Source organism: Myotis brandtii, unplaced genomic scaffold (genome assembly GCF_000412655.1).
Source record: "Myotis brandtii unplaced genomic scaffold, ASM41265v1 scaffold686, whole genome shotgun sequence".
NCBI lineage: Eukaryota > Metazoa > Chordata > Mammalia > Chiroptera > Vespertilionidae > Myotis > Myotis brandtii.
Window position 1 is genome coordinate 1,397,368 of NW_005370683.1, and position 20,033 is coordinate 1,417,400.

General features: G+C 36.0%; 1 protein-coding gene across 2 annotated transcripts in view; it reads left to right on the plus strand.

Annotated features, from left to right (window-relative positions):
* The window catches only part of LRRK2 (leucine-rich repeat kinase 2), a 127,984-nt gene that overhangs the window by 80,757 nt on the left and 27,194 nt on the right, over positions 1 to 20,033 (plus strand). For both annotated transcript variants that reach the window (XM_005881685.2, XM_014529570.1), the window contains 11 exons: positions 153 to 382; positions 783 to 910; positions 1,922 to 2,140; positions 5,949 to 6,150; positions 7,142 to 7,230; positions 13,355 to 13,542; positions 14,647 to 14,801; positions 15,386 to 15,532; positions 15,675 to 15,866; positions 16,486 to 16,632; positions 17,515 to 17,615. In XM_005881685.2, the coding sequence (XP_005881747.1) occupies positions 153 to 382; positions 783 to 910; positions 1,922 to 2,140; positions 5,949 to 6,150; positions 7,142 to 7,230; positions 13,355 to 13,542; positions 14,647 to 14,801; positions 15,386 to 15,532; positions 15,675 to 15,866; positions 16,486 to 16,632; positions 17,515 to 17,615 (1,798 nt within the window). The remainder of the gene's footprint in view (positions 1 to 152; positions 383 to 782; positions 911 to 1,921; positions 2,141 to 5,948; positions 6,151 to 7,141; positions 7,231 to 13,354; positions 13,543 to 14,646; positions 14,802 to 15,385; positions 15,533 to 15,674; positions 15,867 to 16,485; positions 16,633 to 17,514; positions 17,616 to 20,033) is intronic.

Consider the following 20,033-nt stretch of genomic DNA (forward strand, 5'->3'; position numbering starts at 1 on the left):
AAGTGCACTTTACTTATAAAAGTTGTGCATTTTTTTGAATACTATATTTTAAAAATCTGACATTTAAAAGAGTTTAATGCGCAAAAATTTACCTATATTTTAAGTATACTATTAAACAGTTTATTGTTTTATTTTTGTCTTTCTAATACCAGGTTTCTTCAACAGCGGTTAAAAAAGGCTGTGCCCTATAACCGCATGAAACTTATGATTGTGGGGAACACTGGGAGTGGTAAAACCACCTTATTGCAGCAATTAATGAAAACCAAGAAATCAGATGTTGGGATGCAAAGTGCCACCGTTGGCATAGACGTGAGAGACTGGCCTATCCAAATAAGAGGCAAAAGGAAGAAAGACCTGATTCTAAATGTGTGGGATTTTGCAGGTATTTATTTTGCTAGAATTTTAAAATCATATTGATCTCTTATTTAGAATTTGGATTTAAAAACTGAGTTTTCTGTTCCAATACTGCAAAGAGACCAGTGAATCCTATGGAATTATTCCAGAGCTGTTTACTTCTCCCCGCATTACCCTTGCCACCAGGATGGAGAAGTGTATGGAAGGGAATGTTAGAAACTGTAGGTGGCAGCTGAAGCTGAGTATGGGGTTCATAGCTAACACTTCAGCCAGAAGTTCTCAATCGCTAGTAAAAACTCAGTTGTAGTTTTCTAAACATCGTTGATTGTTTTTTTTCTTTTTTTTAATGCTAAATTGTGTATGGTATCATATAAAAAATTTGTTTTGAAAAAAAGCAGGCTAAAAAAGAGTCTCCAATCTCTGTTTAGGTCGGGAGGAATTCTACAGCACGCACCCGCACTTCATGACCCCGCGATCACTGTACCTCGCCGTCTATGACCTCAGCAAAGGGCAGGCGGAAGTTGATGCTATGAAGCCTTGGCTATTCAATATAAAGGTGGTCTATTCTAATCATTTGAGAATACGGAGTAATTTTCATTTTTTTTGTATGTAAGGTAATTTACTTTAGGCAAAGAGTTGCTTTAAGAGTTTTGTGGTTTTGTGTGTGTGTGTTTTTTTAAGAAAGTTAGCACTGAAATTTTGAGTTGGGAAATTTTCAGAGTAATTAAGCTGTGACATGAAAATAAGGTGTTCCATATTGGTGAGTGTTATAGATACTTGGAACCCTTTTCAGCTATAAAAATGGGAAATACACATGCTAAACTATGTTTATCATATTTTAAAATGGAATATGAGGTTTTCTAACTTAAAATAAGTTATGCTAAAGAAAACCAATCTGTGCAACTTTGAAGATGCATAGTGGCAATTTAGTATGAAGTTTTTCAGATCTTACACTTATATATGGAACCAGATTAATGTGCTCCTTTATTTACTTATTTATTTTGTAAACTGAAGTATAATTGACAATATGCTCTTATATTGGGAATCTCTCTTTGTTAGTTTCCACTTTATCCTTTGCTGTCAGTTATTCCTTACAAGCTCGTTTTGTAATTTTGGTAATTTTTTAAACCTTTTGTTGTTGTTTTTACTTTATTATCGTTAGCCAAAGTGAGCAAATATTACAATGGCAGTAATACTTTAGTGTTTTTTTTTCCCCATTGTAGACTTCAAAAAGCATGACTTTAGAAATGAATTCAAGAGATTGAATTTGCAGAGAAGGAAGAGAAAATATAAACCATATTATGACACTGAAATAATTTGTGGGTTTTTTAAATGCTTATTTTGAAGTCCAAAGCACACTTAGAAAGTTACCCACCTGAAAAGTGTTAATAATTGAATTGAGAAGACACATAAAAACGACTTATACATTTTCTTAATGTTACATTATTTTTCTTAGGATTAAGGAAAGAAAGGCAGCTGTTTTCTTCATGATGTCCTTTAATTTTTCACTTCCACTCGAGTAAATTTCAGTGGAAATGTAATCAGTATTTTGCGTCTTTCCCTGTAGGCTAGAGCTTCCTCTTCCCCTGTGATTCTTGTGGGCACACATTTGGATGTTTCTGATGAGAAGCAGCGCAAAGCCTGCATCAGTAAAATCAACAAGGAGCTCTTGAACAAGCGGGGGTTTCCCGCAATCCGGGATTACCACTTTGTGAACGCCACCGAGGAATCCGATGCTTTGGCAAAACTTCGGAAAACCATCATAAATGAGAGCCTCAATTTCAAGGTAACGTAGTTAATGCCTACTGGGGTCTGGTAGATAAGTCTAATTTATTACTTCTTATGCTATGCAACTGCTTAGAAATGGCAGAAGACTTGAGGTATTTTTCATATCTGTTAGCATTATTAAAGTATTTTCCGTTTTAAAATTACTCATGCCATACTTCATTTCAGGTTCATAGAAATGGGAATAAAAACAATTAGAGGGCCTGAGAGGATCTAGAAGAGGGAATGAGAGGCTGAGGGTGTTTCTGAGAGAACCTGAGCAAATGTTTCTGATGCCTTTCTCTCCCAGCTTCCTCCAGTGGTGATGTAATCAACAGGGTAAATGTTAATACTGGGGTCTTGGGATCATCTTTCTCCTGTTAGTTTTTTACTGTTTTTTCTTCTCCTGCTTCTTTCTTTGGGAGTTCCTTTTGTACACTCATCTTGCTATTCCAGGCTGCTCCTCCATACCTCTTGTTCCTTTGATTCCCGTTATAGATGTTTTTCCCTCAACATTGTTAGATGGCTTTTCACTTGGTTGCCGAGATCACTAATTTGGTTTTCATCAATGTCTAAACAATTTTTTTATTACATACAAACAGGGTTTTTCATTTTAGGAATGATGTCTTTGATTTCTAAAGTGCCTTTCTAATAAATCAAATGCAATTCATTGGATTTTTAAAGCACAGATAAATTAGTTACCAGGCAGGATACTTAAAAATATTTTTATTCATTTTAGAGAAGAAGGGAGAGGGAGAAAGATATGGAAACATCAATGATGAGAGAGAATCGTTGAATCCCTGCCTCCTGCACAACCCACAATGGGGATTGAGCCTGCAACCTGGGCATATAACCCAACTGGGAATCGAACTGTAACCTCCTGGTTCATAGGTTGATGCTCATCCACTGAGCTACACTGGCCAGGCAGAACATTTACTTTTAATACTTACAGGAGAGAGATTTTCCAGCGTCCTCCAGACAGCATGGTGTAAACTGTGTGGAATAGGCCCTGACATTGTAATATGAGAAACACAGTGGTGACCTTCATTGTTAGTTCCTGTTGGCTTAGCTCATTAGCACTAATGATGTAGGCATGGCTTGTAACTAAGGGGTTGTTTTGCCTGGACAGTCCCAGCATAATTATAAATAGTGTCCTACAATGTCCTCAATCAAGCATTCCGGTCTGGATGATAAATGTGATGGTCGCCCTGGTTATAACGTGTCTGCCAGTTTAGTTTAGTTCTGTCCCATTTCCACTGATTATGCTCCTATCCAAAGCCTAATGAGCCTGTTGTGAATGTGCTGGTCTTCGTGGTGTCCCAGGAGACAATTTGCATGTTTGTATCTTTCAGCACATTTATCTCAGTCACTGGAAGGTTTTGCCAGTGGTGGATCACTCGTGGCATTTTATGTAAGATGAATGGTATTTTATTTTATTTGCTAAGTTTCCTACTCTCTCATGGGACATATGATTAGAGATTAACATGACTTTTAAGAAACAAATATACAAAAGTCATTCATCCAGTTAAATATTACCTTTATCCAGGTGGTTTTCTTCTGAGACTATACCTGTTGTTACTTATACTATTTTAATAGCTTCTCTTTTTATCATTACTGTTAGAGCGTATATTATATTTTTTAAAAAGACTTCTTGGAGGTTGTTTGTTTTGAAAACGCCTGAATTTTGTTGGAACAAACTCTATGGATAAAGTGGTTGGTTCATCAAGCTGGACTAGTACTGCTTTTGTCTAATAACATGTTGTCACTATCAATCAGTAAAAGCATATTTCTTCCTGCATTTATACATGAAATCTGAAGGCAACACCATGCAAGGATGTAAAAGAAATGTTTTGAAAAATAGAAATGTTATTTGAAGAAAGGTATATATTGCTAATGCATACATCATTCTGGCATTTTTGTTTGAAAATTCATTTGATTGCTTTGCAGAATAGTGACTCTTTTCGATGACCTAGAACCAATGAGCCTGCTAGACCTTTAATATTCTTTTCTCCCTGCAGTGCTTCAACCCATATTCAAATAGCAGCCTTTAATCTACTGGAGATCGTTCTTTTTGCCCTCTCATTTTTTCTTCTTTCTTTTATCTTGGCTCTTTTCTAATATTTTCCTGTCTCACCTTTATTAACATGTATCTGTGCAAACTCTAGAATAAAACTGGTGTGTGTGTGTGTGTGTGTGTGTGTGTGTGTGTGTGTGTGAGAGAGAGAGAGAGAGAGAGAGAGAGAGAGAGAGAGAGGAGAGAGAGGCTGTTGGTGACCTGACACAAATTAAAAGAAATAGGACAAAACAGAACAATACCCCTTTCAATTTGTCCAACCCATTAGCAGGTATTCTTTGCTGGCCCTGGAGCCGAGTCCTATAAAATTCATCTTTTTTTCTACATGATTTGCTTTCTGTGAAAACCCTTGTTTATTTCTAACTGTAGGTTTGCCTCCTTGAGTTAAAACATAAACTTCAACCTGAAGTTTTGTTTTATTTTAATTTATAAATAATGCAGAGAGGGATTGTGAAAAGTGGAGATTAGTAGAGTTATAGTTAATTTTCTGGGGAAAGGGATAGATGAACACAGTCTTTCAAATTACTGTTCGGAGGTAAATATGTAAATAATGGTTATGGCAGCTGTAAATGAAGCTCCTTAAGGTTCTAGTTACAAGTAGAAAAAGAGCAAGTTAAATTTTATGTGTGTTTATAAACCCTATTTCTATTTGTAATATGTTTAATAATTTAGGTAGGAATTTTGGTATGTCAGGTAAACAACGTACAAGAATATATTCATGGGTCCAGAAATGGGGAGAGTTTGCCACCTGGTGGTTCTCAAAGGCATTTTAGTTACTATTGTTAGAGCTTTATTTCTATTTAAAATTAGATTTTCATGGGAAAAAATGTGTGGAAAAGACTGTCATTATCGGAAACATCATCTTAAGGCAATTTAACATATTTTTATTTTACATTTCAATTAGTATGCAGTTATTTTTTAAAATATATTTTATTGATTTTTTACAGAGAGGAAGGGAGAGGGATAGAGAGTTAGAAACATCCATGAGAGAGAAACATCGATCAGCTGCCTCCTGCACACCCCCTACTGGGGATGTGCCTGCAACCAAGGTACATGCCCTTGACTGGAATCAAACCTGGGACCCTTCAGTCCGCAGGCCGACGTTCTGTCCACTGAGCCAAACCAGTCAGGGCTAGTATGCAGTTATTAAATTCAGAGTGTCACAGAACAGAAGTCATCCTCTTTTGTCAGTGTTTTTGGATGACTTTTTATTTTCTCAAGTTTAAGGTTTTACAAAAAGCCTAGTTTAGGTGAGGAGATATCATGTCTGTCTCCAGGCTTCGCTGTTGATACGTACATTAATATAACATTTGCAAATAACAAGCACAGAATTTAATGTTTTACCTCAGGGTGTGGATATTTTCATCTAATAAGCAAGGTTCAAAGCTCTTGTAGTACTGATTGCTTATGTTAGCATATCTATTGCATATATGTTTAATGTCTTAAAAAACAGAAGATCTTTTATTTATGGTTAGGTTTTTGCTATGTATTTTCTGGATTGCTGGGTAAATAATTCCATACTATTTTATTTGATAGTCTTTTCAAATTGGTTTCTGTGTTCATATTTTTATGTTATTACCATTTTATTTATCCCTCAAAATTTAAATGATTTAAATCACATTTTGATTTTAGTTGAAAACACACTTCTGAATGATATACCCCTTTCTTTAAACCTATTAGCATTGAATTTACCCACCACCTGACAAATATATGAATACAATGGATTTTTTACAGCTTGTCATTTTTAATCACATAGATCCGAGATCAGCCTGTTGTTGGGCAGCTGATTCCAGACTGCTATGTAGAACTTGAGAAAATCATTTTATCAGAGCGTAAAAATGTGCCAATTGAATTTCCTGTAATTGACCGGAAACGATTATTACAACTCGTGAAAGAAAATCAACTGCAGTTAGATGAAAATGAGCTTCCTCATGCAGTGCACTTCCTAAATGAATCAGGTTTGGATGTTTATTTGTTTCAAATTCTTTTCAAAGCGTGGCTATGGTAATTTATAAAAATGGATCTGAACCGTACTAGAATTTGCAGGCGCTATTTAACAGAATAGCTCCAGAATTCTTTCATAGGCCGCTAATGTCTATCTTCTTGGAAGATCATCATGTGCATTGATGTTAAATCATATGTCATGTCATAAGAAAAACATTGGAAACCATCTAAGGGCAACAATGGAAAGAATAAAAGTTAAAATGTGTGGGTTCCAGGTCTTGACTGTACTAGTCAGGAACTGTGGAAGCCTGAGTATTAGGCATATCCTTTCAAAGTATCAAATGAATTTAGTGTGTGTGGAAGTGGCTTGCCTACTGGAGAAGAGAATTATTATTGGAATGGTCTAACGGGGCACTTTGAGAATCAGTGGTTGCCTGAGATGCAGCTATGAGTGCAGATCTTGCTGTGTTACATCACATATTGTCAGCACGACCTCGTACATAACAACTCTCAATTATGTACTTGATCAGTATAAATAATTTATTAAATTATAAATAATATAATTTAATATGAAATTATATAAAATTTCATATAATTTTTTATATGAAATTTTTTTTCACGTGGATTATAATCTGTTCCTTCTTCCCATCATTCTTAAACCAGTAGCTTCCTAGGATATTCTGTGTCTCTTACCTCTATTTGAAAAATGAAATGTGCCTTTGTATCGCATATTTAGAAAGCCAAAAGGAAAATTATAAATTTCTGTGTGCTTGTAAATATATGCCCTGCAATACATAGCATTGTCTCAAATATGCTTATATATGATCACTGAATATCATTAAAAGATACTTCTTTATAATATTGGATGTTAGGGCTGGAGAGCTAGGATGCCCATGCTGACATTGTCTCATATGTCAATGAGGAGGTTGGACTAGATTCTCTTGCTCTTTGATGTTTGTATATTCTAGATTTCATGTTTTGTTGTTTGATTTTTTTTTACTCCAGGGGTCCTTCTTCATTTTCAAGACCCAGCACTGCAGTTAAGTAACTTATATTTTGTGGAACCCAAGTGGCTTTGTAAAGTCATGGCACAGGTTGGTGTCTTATATTTTTGTGACATGGGGGTAATGATAGAAAAGGAGAATAAATGGCACCCAGAGCGTTGAACATTGTAGAGATGCTGTTCAGTTAAGATAGAAACTACAGTAAATATAGAAAACTATAGGGCACTTCATGTAGAAAACTGCTTAAAGAAGAGCTTTGTAGAAGAAGGGAAGGTACCTAAGAATTTACTTTCACGCCTTTAATGTCTGTAATGACGGATGTTTGTACCACTGAGTTCCATGGCGCTTTCCTAGATCCTGATCATATCTTTGGTTTGGTTGATTTAGTCAATTGTATGAAAACTTTGTGAAAATCCTTGGAGTAAATATATATAAGAAAATTGGGTCGTTGAGCCTGTGAAACCTCTATCTAGACAACATGGAGGGGAATTTTGACTCTTGAGAGAAATGATCTGAGTTCTAAATACTTATAATTTTTGAAAACTTTGGATTGCAGTAGTAATAGCTATTTTTTCTTCATTTATATTTCATATGGAAAATTATTTCTTCTATTGATAATTACCATTGAGTTTATATTAATTAGTTATAATAATCCATCAACATAGGTTTGCTACAGAATGTCACTCAGGGGAACACACTAGCTCAGGTTTTTTCAACATCAACTCTTAGGGCCAGATAATTCTTTGTTGTGCATTCTAGGATAATAGCAGCATCTTTGGCCTCTACCCTGTAAATATTAGTAGCATCTTCCTAGTTTTGACCACCGATGTGTTCAGACATTACCACATATTGCTGGGGATGCAAAATCACCCTCACAAACAGAGGTGAGCTCAGGGAGGATGTCTCTAGCATCTGCATTCACTGGCATTTATTTGGTTTATGAGTATAATTTATAGTTTTGCATGTGGCTCCCAGAATCCCTTAAATAATTATATCCTCTTACATTAGGAGTCTCTCTTCCAATTAAACTATAATGGTAATTAAATTCCCTCAGCTAATCTTGAATGATAGTTCCTAAACTCCAACTAAAGAAACTTATTTGGATCTAAATCCTATAACACAGAACTTGGGAGCATATTGAAACATTATTTTAATTGGCCATCAATTGTAATGTGGTAGCAATGACTATTTTGGTAGCGATTATTAGGTAGCTTTTTATCCTTCTGCACATGTGCCATGGAAAGTGTGATTGTACTCATCTGCTCCATGATAATGGAGCCAGTCAAGTGACTGGTCAAGAGCACTAGCTCTGAGCCATCGTGACCTGTACTCAAATCTCTTATGAAACTTACTTTGTGACATTTCTTAATGATTTTAAGCCTTTTTTTTTTACTTACAAAATAAGGATAGTAACAATTTTAACTTCTACATTGCCTTCCTAGTTCAGTGTAACTGAGCAGTATATGTTAGCTAGTTTCATATTTGACACATTTGGTGATTAAAGCTTATTATTTTAGGAAATGAAAAAAAAATCTTCAAAACCATACAGATGTATTTGAGCAGTTTTGGAAAGTGTGCCAGTATGGAGCTAAACAACAGCAACAAAATCTGTGCAGTAGATGCATTCTCAACAGCAAAAGGAGTTTTAAATATTCAACCCTGAAGGTTTTGTTGTCCTAGTGCAGTGATGGCGAACCTTTTGAGCTCGGCGCGTCAGCATTTTGAAAAACCCTAACTTAACTCTGGTGCCGTGTCACATACAGAAATTTTTTTATATTTGCAACCATAGTAAAACAAAGATTTATATTTTTGATATTTATTTTATATATTTAAATGCCATTTAACAAAGAAAAATCAACCAAAAAAAAAATGATTTTGCGTGTCACCTCTGACACGTGTGTCATAGGTTCGCCATCACTGTCCTAGTGGCATGCTATAACGCTCTATCTAGTCAAGAAAAGGCTGGATGTTGCACACAGAAGTGATGTTTTTTCTGTGTGAACTAGGAACATTGAAAGCTGCACACATGTGGACACTATTAGAGTCAGTGGATTAAGGAAGTGGTTTGTATCCAAATCACAATCTATTAGCAAAAGCAGATTTCTACCATGACCACAATAAACTCTCTGATAATTCTATAGAATAATTAAGTTGAAACTCCATGGCAGTTCTTCTCATTAGAATGGTTATGTTGTAAACATGTTAATTTAAGTGAAAACCAATTCAAGAATTTGAATAGCTCAAAGTTATTTTGAAAGATAGGCCTAAAAGGTTAATAAAATGATAATGTAAATTTCTTATTAACTTAAAAAATAAATAGCACAATTCTATTTATGCTGATACAGTGAATTGCAATGTCATTTTCACTGAGGTTTATAAAGAATGGAAGCTATAAATAATCAAGTGAAAACAAGAATGACTTGTCCAATACCCATCATGAAAAATAAATAGGGATATTTGCCTACATGAATCAGCAAACAAGGGCAGGAATAATTTCATGGTGCAGAAGTGCTAATGAGCCCACCCTCCCTCTATATGCCCTGAGCTGTTAGGTCACTACACTTATTAAAGAAGGTTCCATCAACACACAGAGAACTTTGCAAAACTCATTTAACTGTATGATACAAGATATGAAAGGGGCTTATTGAATTAATCGGGTGGAGTATTAAAAAATTTGCATGGCAATTTAGTCTTGGTAACGTGTGAAGGAATTTGAAAAATTCTCATTACTTGCATAAGGGCTTAGGAAAGCCTTATAAGTTACTAGGCTGAAGGAATATTAGTAAGTCTTTTAAAGTGACAAAATTAAGATAATATTTCAGTTTTCTATTGCTTTTTAACAAGATACCCCAAAGCTTGGAGGCTTAAAATGTCGGCTGTTTATTAAGCCGATCTGTGGCTGATTAGGCTCAGTTGAGTGGTCTGGTCCGCAAGGCCTTGGCCAGGGTCATTCCAGTGGCTTTCCTCATTGAACTGGGCTGGAGGGTCCAAGAAGGCTATGCTCACAGTTTGGTGCATTGGTGCTCCTCTGTGTGCCTCTCATGTGGCTCCTCCTCCTAACATCTAGGCCCGGAACTGGTGTAATGTTAGTTCTGCCACATGCTAGTGGATGGAGCAACCCCAGGCCAGTTCAGATTCGAGGGGAGAGGAAATGGACTCCACTTCCTGAGGTACTGAGCAGCATGCATGTATAGGGAGAGAAGGAATTGATATGTCCATCTTTGGAAACTACCACAAAGAATGGTGGCACATATAGATATATTTAAAAAAGCAAGCACAAACCTCTTTTAAAACCAATTGGTCTAAGTAAAATGAATTAGCATAAATATATAAGGATGGCTTACCTAAATACACGGGTTACTCTGTGCTTTCCAAGGATTATCTCATTTACTTCTCAGAACAGCCTTCTTAAATGGTACTGTATTAACTCTCATCTTGAAGGTGAAGAAGTTAAGTGACAGGGAGGTAAAATAATTTATCCAAAATTATACATTGGGATTTCAGACAAAGTGGTTTGACAGCGGTGTTTATAAATCTAACCCTAGGATAAAATGCTACAAATTTCATTTTCTCAAAATCCACCCATCTAACCTTATTTATTCAAACTATGTTCTAGATATTGTTCTGGTGCTGGAACTGTAGTACTAGACAAGACAGCATCCCTATACTCATGAAGCTGACATTCTAATGGGAGGAAATGACCAATAAGAAACACTTACATGTCAGGTGGTACAAAGTACTACAGAGAAAATATAAAGTATGGTTGGTAGCAGAGCACGAGTTGTTAAACAAGGTTATAGTCACTTAATAACAATAACACACCAAACAATTCTTTTTACCTCCTAAGTTGTAAGAATGATCTGGGACATCTATAAAGTATACAATATGGGATATGTCCCAAAATATAGGTTGTTTAAAAAAATTATTTTTTGATTACAGTTGACATCAAAATATAATTTTTACTCTTTAACAACTCATTATGCATTTTTGTTGGATATCATTATGCTTATTGATTCAATAAACATTATCTGTATAAAATAGAAATACAGAGATGAGTAAGAAAAGTCCTGAGCCCAAGGATTTTACAATCCAACATTTCAGCCAACTACATAATGTAAATAATGTTTGCTCCTATTTAAGTATCCCTTATACATAGATCTACTAAAGAAATTAAGCACAAACCTCTTTTAAAAATGAACTTGGCTAAGTAAAATGAATAGGAATATGTAGATAGTAATGGCTAACACATGAGGACTTAATATATGCCAAAAATCTCAAGGCAATCTAAAGACAGTTATTTTTTTATTGTTTAAAGTATTACATATGTCTCCTTTTTTCCCTTATTGACCCCCTCCTGCCACTTATATGGATGCATACAAGTCCTTCGGTTGATCTCTTACTCCCCTCCCTTCTGCCCCCCAACCCTCTCTGGCCTTCCCACTGCAGTTTGACAATCAGTTTGAGGCAGCTCTGCCTCTGTATCTATTATTGTTCAAAAGTTTGTAATGGTCTTTATTATCCATGAATGAGTGAGATCATGTGGTATTTTTCCTTCATTGACTGGCTTGTTTCACTTAGCATAATGCTCTCCAGCTCCATCCATGCCGTTGCAAATTGTAAGAGTTCCTTCTTTTTTACAGCAGCATAGTATTCCATCGTGTAGATGTACCACAGTTTTCTAATCCATTCATCTACTGATGGGCACTTAGGCTGTTTCCAGATCTTAGCTATGGTGAATTGTGCTGCTATGAACATATGGGTGCATATATCCTTTCTGATTGGTGTTTTTGGTTTCTTGGGATATATTCCTAGAAGTGGGATCACAGGGTCAAATGGGAGTTCCATGTTTTGTTTTTTGAGGAAACTCCATACTGTCTTCCATAGTGGCTGCACCAGTCTGCATTCCCACCAGCAGTGCACAAGTGTTCCTTTTTCTCGACATCCTCTCCAGCACTTGTCGTTTGTTGATTTGTTGATGATAGCCATTCTGACAGGTGTGAGATGGTACCTCATTGTTGTTTTGATTTGCATCTCTTGGATGATTAGTGACTTTGAGCATGTTTTCATATGTAAAGACAGTTACTTTTATTATCTCACTAGAGGCCTGGTGCACAGATTCGTGCACTGGTGGGGTCCCTCAGCCTGGCCTGCACCCTCTCACAATCTGGGACCCCCCCAGGAGATGTCGAAGGCCCAGTGCACAGATTTGGCCCAATCCCTGGAGGCCAGGCCAAGGGACCCCACCGGTGCATGAATCCGTGCACCGGGCCTCTAGTATTCATATAAGACCTTCAGTTAATCTCCCCCCCCCGCTCCTCCCCCCTTCCCTTTGAAATTTATCAGTCCATTCCATGTTTCCATGCCTGTGTGTCTGCCCCCTGGTGGCCAGTGTGCATCATAGCTACTGGTTGAATGGTAGAATGGTCGAAAGGTCAAATGGTCGCTTGGGCTTTTATATATATAGATTTTACAGAAAAGGAAACTGTGGCTTGAAGACATTAAGTACCCTTTCCCAAGGTCACACAACTAGAAATTGAGCCTGTGTTGAACTTGGGTTCTTCTGACTTATGTTTTTAACTGCTGTGATGATGATCAAAGCTCAAAAGTATAGTCTCCATGTTAGAATCACATGGGTTTCTTGTTAAAAAAGCAGTTTCCCAAGCCTTACCCCAAACCTACAGATATCGACTCTGAGCAGAGTCCAGCAAAATGCAGCAGTTCCTTTGTTTGAAAATTAGTAAACTGTACTACACTGCCTCTCTTCTCATTGAGGAAAAACACCTTCTACTACATAAATATATAGTGAAAGTTTTATTAGAAACCATTGGTGATAACATAGGCTGGAAGATAATTTCCCTAGAAATATATTATTAATGAAACTGTAATAAGAATGCAGGGTATTAGATTGATCTGCTGATTAGAACTGGGGAAGGCTTTGAGCTTCATTGGCTTTGGAGGATCTTCATAATTTCAGATCTGAATTCCTTAATTTAATAACTTTGTGAGGGTATTTTTTTGAGTGGATGCTTTTTTTTTTGTGGGGAGTAGGCTTCTAAGTAACATGGCTGCTAGTTAGGGAAGTTAGGTCCTGTGTTATATTTGACAGTGTTACAATTCTTCTGATTATTTTCACTAAGTAACCTGACAGAAAATGCTTTAAATTCAAAACTTTTCACAAAGTAAATTCCAGTGATTATAAGTGTAAATCTTTCAGATTTTGACAGAGAAAGTAGAAGGCTTTCCAAAATATCCTAAAGGAATTATTTCACGTAGAAGTGTGGAAAAATTTCTTTCAAAGAAAAAGAGATTTCCAAAGAACTACACACAACAGTACTTCAAACTCCTAGAAAAATTTCAGATTGCCTTGCCAATAGGAGAAGAATATTTGCTGGTTCCAAGCAGGTAAACCAAAAACTTAACATTTAACTACCCTATAGAAACTCACCATCTATTATATTGTTTTAATTGTCAGAATAACTTTGATCTATGATTAATGTACTAAGTCTTATTTTTGCTTATTGTGTAAACGTTCTTCTGAAGTAAAACACTTTTAATGAAAACACTACATTTGACATTTTAAAGACAGAGTGACTTATTTTATGTCTATAATTACTATTTGGTTTACAACTGTTTATTTAATAAAGGTAAATAGTGGAGATGTGTGTGTGTGAGTGTGTGTGTGTGTGAGTGTGTGTGTATCCTTACACAGTAATGAGAGAGTGATATCAGACAAATTCTGGGGATATAGTGAGTTTTTATCAGAGTTTTAAAAGAATTTGTAGCAGTGAATTTTGAGAGGAGAGGAGAAACACAATGGAGGGCTCATTTCCGGCCCGGTATTATAGACATTTTTCTTATTGCTTTAGAAGCACCTGAGGAATGTTAGAAAGTAATATGACATTGAAAAGTGCAAATTGCATTGATGGATGGATGGTGACTGATTCTAAAAATAGATATATACTTTTTTTTGGACATGCAATCTTTTCAAGTTTTATATAATCCCTTGCTTGATACTTGTTTGTGCATAACCAATTATAACAATTTATTTATTAGTATAAATAATAATACTGAAAAAATTCATGCTCTACTCCATCTGAGCATGCATTTGAATTGATTAAATAACCATTGAAATTTTAAAAATATATTTTTATTGATTTCAGAGAAGGGAGAGGGAGAGAGAGATAGAAACATCAATGCTGAGAGAGAATCATTGATCTGTTGCTTTTTAATGCCCTACACTGGGAATCAAGGCCACAGCCCGGGCATGTGCCCTGATCAGGAATTGAACTGTGACCTTCAGGTTCATAGGTCGATGCTCAACCACTGAGCCGCACTAGCTGGGCCATTGGATTTTTAAAATAGGAAGAGTATGTAGCAAAAGAAAAACATGCAATTGCTTTGAATATTTATCTTCAATTCATCAATTTCAAGTCATAAAGCACTTTGGTCAACATGGTTGGGTGTTTTATGAAACTATGTAATGATGCGATGTCCTTTTCCCTTTAGTCTGTCTGACCACAGGCCTGTGATAGAGCTCCCCCATTGTGAGAACTCTGAAATTATCATTCGACTATATGAAATGCCTTATTTTCCAATGGGATTTTGGTCGAGATTAATCAATCGACTACTTGAAATTTCACCTTACATGCTTTCAGGTAGAGGTAAGTATTTAATGAAGACAATATGTAGAGAAGTTAGGGGGAAAACACATTAAAAATAACATGCAATTTTCACAGAGCTTACTTATTTGTAAGGCACCAGAAAATCAGAAAATAAGCTTATACAACTTCATATTGGCCAATATAAAGACATGTGGTCAAATAAGTGTAACAATTTGTCAAGAAGAAAATTCCACAGGTCCTCACTTAAAGCCCATTTGTTCATATTTTAGACACATTTAAAATATGTATGAATAGTTTGCTTTCTATGCCAAAGCAGATTAGAAGCAATATTTTTACTTAACGCCATAAACCTGAAATCTATCTTAGGTTATCTACTGGACATTTTGTGTTGTTGTGTGTTTTTTTTGGTGTTGTTGTTGTTGTTGCAAAATTAAGGATAAAATATTTAGCATCATATTTAATAACTAAGATGAGGACTATCAATCATTATTTCAATACTTTTTTTCAAAGCAAATATATCTCTATTACTGTCAATTTGGGGGGTGCAGTTTTTCCCCCACCTTTAATTTATGGGGTAGTTAATAATTAATGGGTATAACTGGGTCCATTTAAACTTCTTTCAGAACAAGCACTTCGCCCAAACAGAATGTATTGGCGACAAGGCATCTATTTGAATTGGTCTCCTGAAGCTTATTGCCTAGTAGAATCTGAAGTCTTAGATAATCATCCAGAGAGTTTCCTAAAAATTACAGTTCCTTCTTGTAGAAAAGGTAAGGAAATTAATTCAAAACATTGAACTGTACCACTAAAGAAATCTAAACTTAAAAAAAACTTTATAGCTTCTCTTTGTTAGCTTTGTGACAGAATAAAGTTCCAATAGGGTGGTGATGAGCTCTTCTCTGGATTATGTAGGCTGTATTATTTTGGGACAAGTTGTGGACCACATTGATTCTCTCATGGAAGAATGGTTTCCTGGGTTATTGGAGACTGATATTTGTGGTGAAGGAGAAACTTTGTTGAAGAAATGGGCATTATATAGTTTTAATGATGGCGAAGAACATGAAAAAATCTTACTTGATGACTTGATGAAGAAAGCAGAAGAAGGTATGTGTTGATGCAACTTACAGATGTTTTTAAGTGATGTCTCAATATTTGTAAAGTGAGTTTTGTTATAAATGTAGAGACTATTCTTATCCATGGGAGATGTGTTAGAGTACATTACATTCAATTATAGTGAACATTCAGGAAAATGGATTATATTTGTTACCCGTAAGAGCATGTATTCTAAATTGAGAGGAATGTTGGTTTTAGAGGATGAATATTGCCACATTGAGCAACATAACTTCATCTGTGAAATGGGAATACTAACCAAAACTACTTAATACAATTATTATAAAAATTAAAATAGATTATACATGGAAATAACTTAGCAACATGTCAGCCATGTAATAAGTGCTCCACGAATGTGGCAAAAGATAGATAATGTCCTAGTCAGATGTTGGATAGTCTAAGGCAGTTCTGAATTCTGCTTTCTAATGAGTGAACCTAGGAATGAGTTTTAAAATTCCAATAGATAGGTATTAATTTAACCTTTAAAACTTTATCAAATTTTCTAGAGAAAAATAGGAGTGGTAAGAAAACCTAAAGGACTGATTAGAAATAATAGAAAACTTGTGAAAGTCATAATCACAAATTTATATGCATTCTTTTATGTACTTCTCAGGAGACCTCCTAGTAAATCCAGATCAACCAAGGCTCACCCTTCCAATATCCCAGATTGCTCCTGACTTGATTTTGGCTGACCTGCCTAGAAATATTATGTTGAACAGTGAGAAATTGGAATTTCAACAAGCTCCAGAATTTCTCTTAGGTAACTATTTTTGTTAGTTTGAAATAAAATGTAGGATGCATTTTTCCTAGTAATCTATAAAATTTTCAAATATAATTGTGTTATCATGGTTTTTTGGTGTTTTCATATATTTATCATAATGTTTTTCTCCCCTTTGGAATGATATATTTTAAAGTAATATGTTTTGGATCTAGAATTTGCTTTGCACACAGTCTTGTAGATTAGGTTTGAGATGAGGGTGAGACTAACATGGAAGCAAATATATTTATAAAATATATCCTTGCACTTTCTTTCATTTCCAGGGTTTGGAAGGCAGATAAAGAGGTTTTTGAATGACTGATACAGCCATTTTTCAGTCTCAAAAAAGACAAAGTGGATTACCAGTTAGCTTTGATGCAAGGCATGGGGCAAATAGCTATGATAATTTTTCAGTTTTGACTCCAGATTAACCACAAAAAGAGTTTTGTTTTTATCATCTATGGAAGGTGGGATAAAAACTAGTTTGGAGAAAAGATAATGAATGCGCCTTTTGGTGGAATGTGAGATTTAGAGGAGCATGTCAGTGGAAATCTCCCAACACACATTTGTACATAGAGTTCAGTGGGTAGCTTGTGAAATAGTGAAAATCCTGTCTGTAGGGATCGATTAAGTTAGGGAGTAGATGGGGTCATTGAGTGGGGAGTGTGTAGATGGAAGACAGGAAGACTAGGGATAAGACCTTTAGGCCCATCTTAGTTTATGGAGCAGAAGAAAGAAGAGGAATCATTAAAGGAGACTTGATTCAATGAAGCAAGCGGGTCCGATTTATCTTCAAGTATACAACAGGTATAATTACACCAGACACAATTCAGTTTTTCTGGTTGGACAGATCAACTTATGTGCTTTGTACTTTCTTTTCAAAAGGTGATGGCAGTTTTGGATCAGTTTATCGAGCAACCTACGAAGGAGATGAAGTGGCTGTAAAGATATTTAATAAACATACATCACTTAGACTGTTAAGACAGGTAAGAAATCCAATAACATTACCAAATTCAACCATACACTGTTAATCTCCTGGAACTCTTGTATTGCACATGTTTGTGAAAATGCAAAATGATGACCATGTTTTCCCCCCAAATTTATTTAAGTTTAATTATGAAATCCCATGTTATCCTCTCTTCATGGAGGAAAAAAGTTTTGTGTTTACCTTGTTGAAAACAAAGAAAAGATCATTTTCTGATAATTCTTGTTTTCAGGCTTCATAGTTATATACTACATGTACAGAAGAAAAAGGGTACCTCTTTTGAGGTCTTGTATTTCAAAGGAATCAAAATTTATGCACAGCAGCCCATTTAAAAACGTTTCTTGGCCTCAATTAAATCACATTTTCTTTTCTCAACAAGCACTTATGTTCAGGGTAATGCTGTGTGCTGATTGGCTTATGTGCCACTGAACCAATCACTACGTTAACAAAGGTGGTATTATTTAGAGTATCCCCACCTTTCCCCAAGGCTGGGGATGGGGTCAGTTCTCCTAAAGTTGATGGGCTGCATGGGTGAAGGTTGGATACCCCAGCAAGAAGCAAGGTATTCTTAGAAAGAAAGAACGGTGACTGGATGTTGAATGCATAACCAGAGTGGTCACTCCAGTACCCTCTCTTGTTTTAAGTACTGGTGGGTATTTATTTCTTTTTTTCTGAGTTTTTCCTTGTGCTGAGTCAACTCAGCCAAGGGTTCGAAAGCCCGAGTGAGGGCAGGGAAGGATGAAGAAATTACAGACAGAAAATAAGCTGGGTCTAGGTGGATCTTCCTGTGCCTGGCTGAGGCCACAGAGAGAGATCCAGAGGCAAGCTGAGCCTTTATTTTATAGCCAGAGGTAAACAATGTAGTGGTCACCATAGTTACAATGTTCTTGTGAGTTTCACTTGTTTTGGCAGCACTTGCTACATCTCCCTCAGCCCATTAGCTTCCCAGATAAGATCTAGGGAGTGTCATAAGGTCAAGCCTAATTATGCTAAGAGGGCTGTGTTCTCTAAGCTGGGACTTGTTTGTGGCTTTGCCAACAGGTCAGTCCGAGGCTTAACCCTATACCTGTGCCCTACATTTCCTGACAGTAGGAATGAGGGAGGGAGACAGGGTGAGAAGAGAGATAAAATCCAATCTGCCATCTTATACCAGAAAATCAATTATATTTTTGAATTTGTTCATTTTTTCTTTTGCCCTTGATTCATTAAAAAAAATATTTTGTGCCTGAATCTGAATCTAAATAACTTAGAAAAGGCACAGTTACAATATATTAGTTACTCTGAATAATAAAAATAATTTTGTGTCTGTGCAAAATACTCTGGAGTAATTTTAATTATTAGTACTAGAAGTCACACTATAGCTCTAAGGCAGTGATTCTCAACCTGTGGGTCGCGACCCCTTTGGCGGTCGAACGACCCTTTCACAGGGGTCACCTAAGACCATCCTGCATATCATATATTTACATTAAGATTCATAACAGCAACATTACAGTAATGAAGTAGTAACGAAAATAATTTTATGGTTGGGTCACAACATGAGGAACTGTATTTAAAGGGCCAGAAGGTTGAGAACCACTGCTAAAGAATAGCTAATAAACAACTTGTTATATAAGTTGATTTTTCAGCCTAAGTCATTCGTCGTCAATGTATGTTTCAAATTTTTGGTAATGTGCTCAGGGAACTCTTTGAAAACCAGAACACTAAAAATGTATACAGGACTGAGTTGTGCATGAACAGCTAGGTGAACCAAGGAAATGGTAGAAGGAATAGAAACCCCAAGAAACTAGAAATATCAATCAGAAGGATATATGCAACCCTATGTTCAAAGCAGCACAATTTACCATAGTTAAGATTTGGAAACAGCCTAAGTGCCCATCAGCAGATGAGTGGATTAAAAAACAGTGGTGCATTTACACAACAGAATACTACGCTGCTGTAAAAAGGAAGGAAGTCCTACCATTTGCAACAGCATGGATGGAGCTGGAGAGCATTATGCTAAGCGAAATAAGTCAGTCAGAGAAAGATAAATATTACATGATCTCACTCATTTGTGGATTACAATGAACAACATAAACTGATGAACAAAAACAGATCCAGGGACAGAGAAGCAGTGATCAGATGCTCAAACCTCAGAGGGAAGGTGGGGGGGGTGGTTAAGGGGCAGAGATCAACCAAAGGGTTTGTATGCATGCATATAAGCCTAACCAATGGACACAGACAACAGGGGGGTGAGGGCATGAGTCAAGGGGGGGCAATAGGGGGATAAGGACACATATGTAATACCTTAATCAATAAAGAAAGGAAGAAAGAAAGAAAGAAAGAAAGAAAGAAAGAAAGAAAGAAAGAAAGAAGAGAAAGAAACAGTAGAGTGTAATATGCTTCTTCTTAAAAAAAAAAAAAAAAAGGAGCCTTGGCCAGG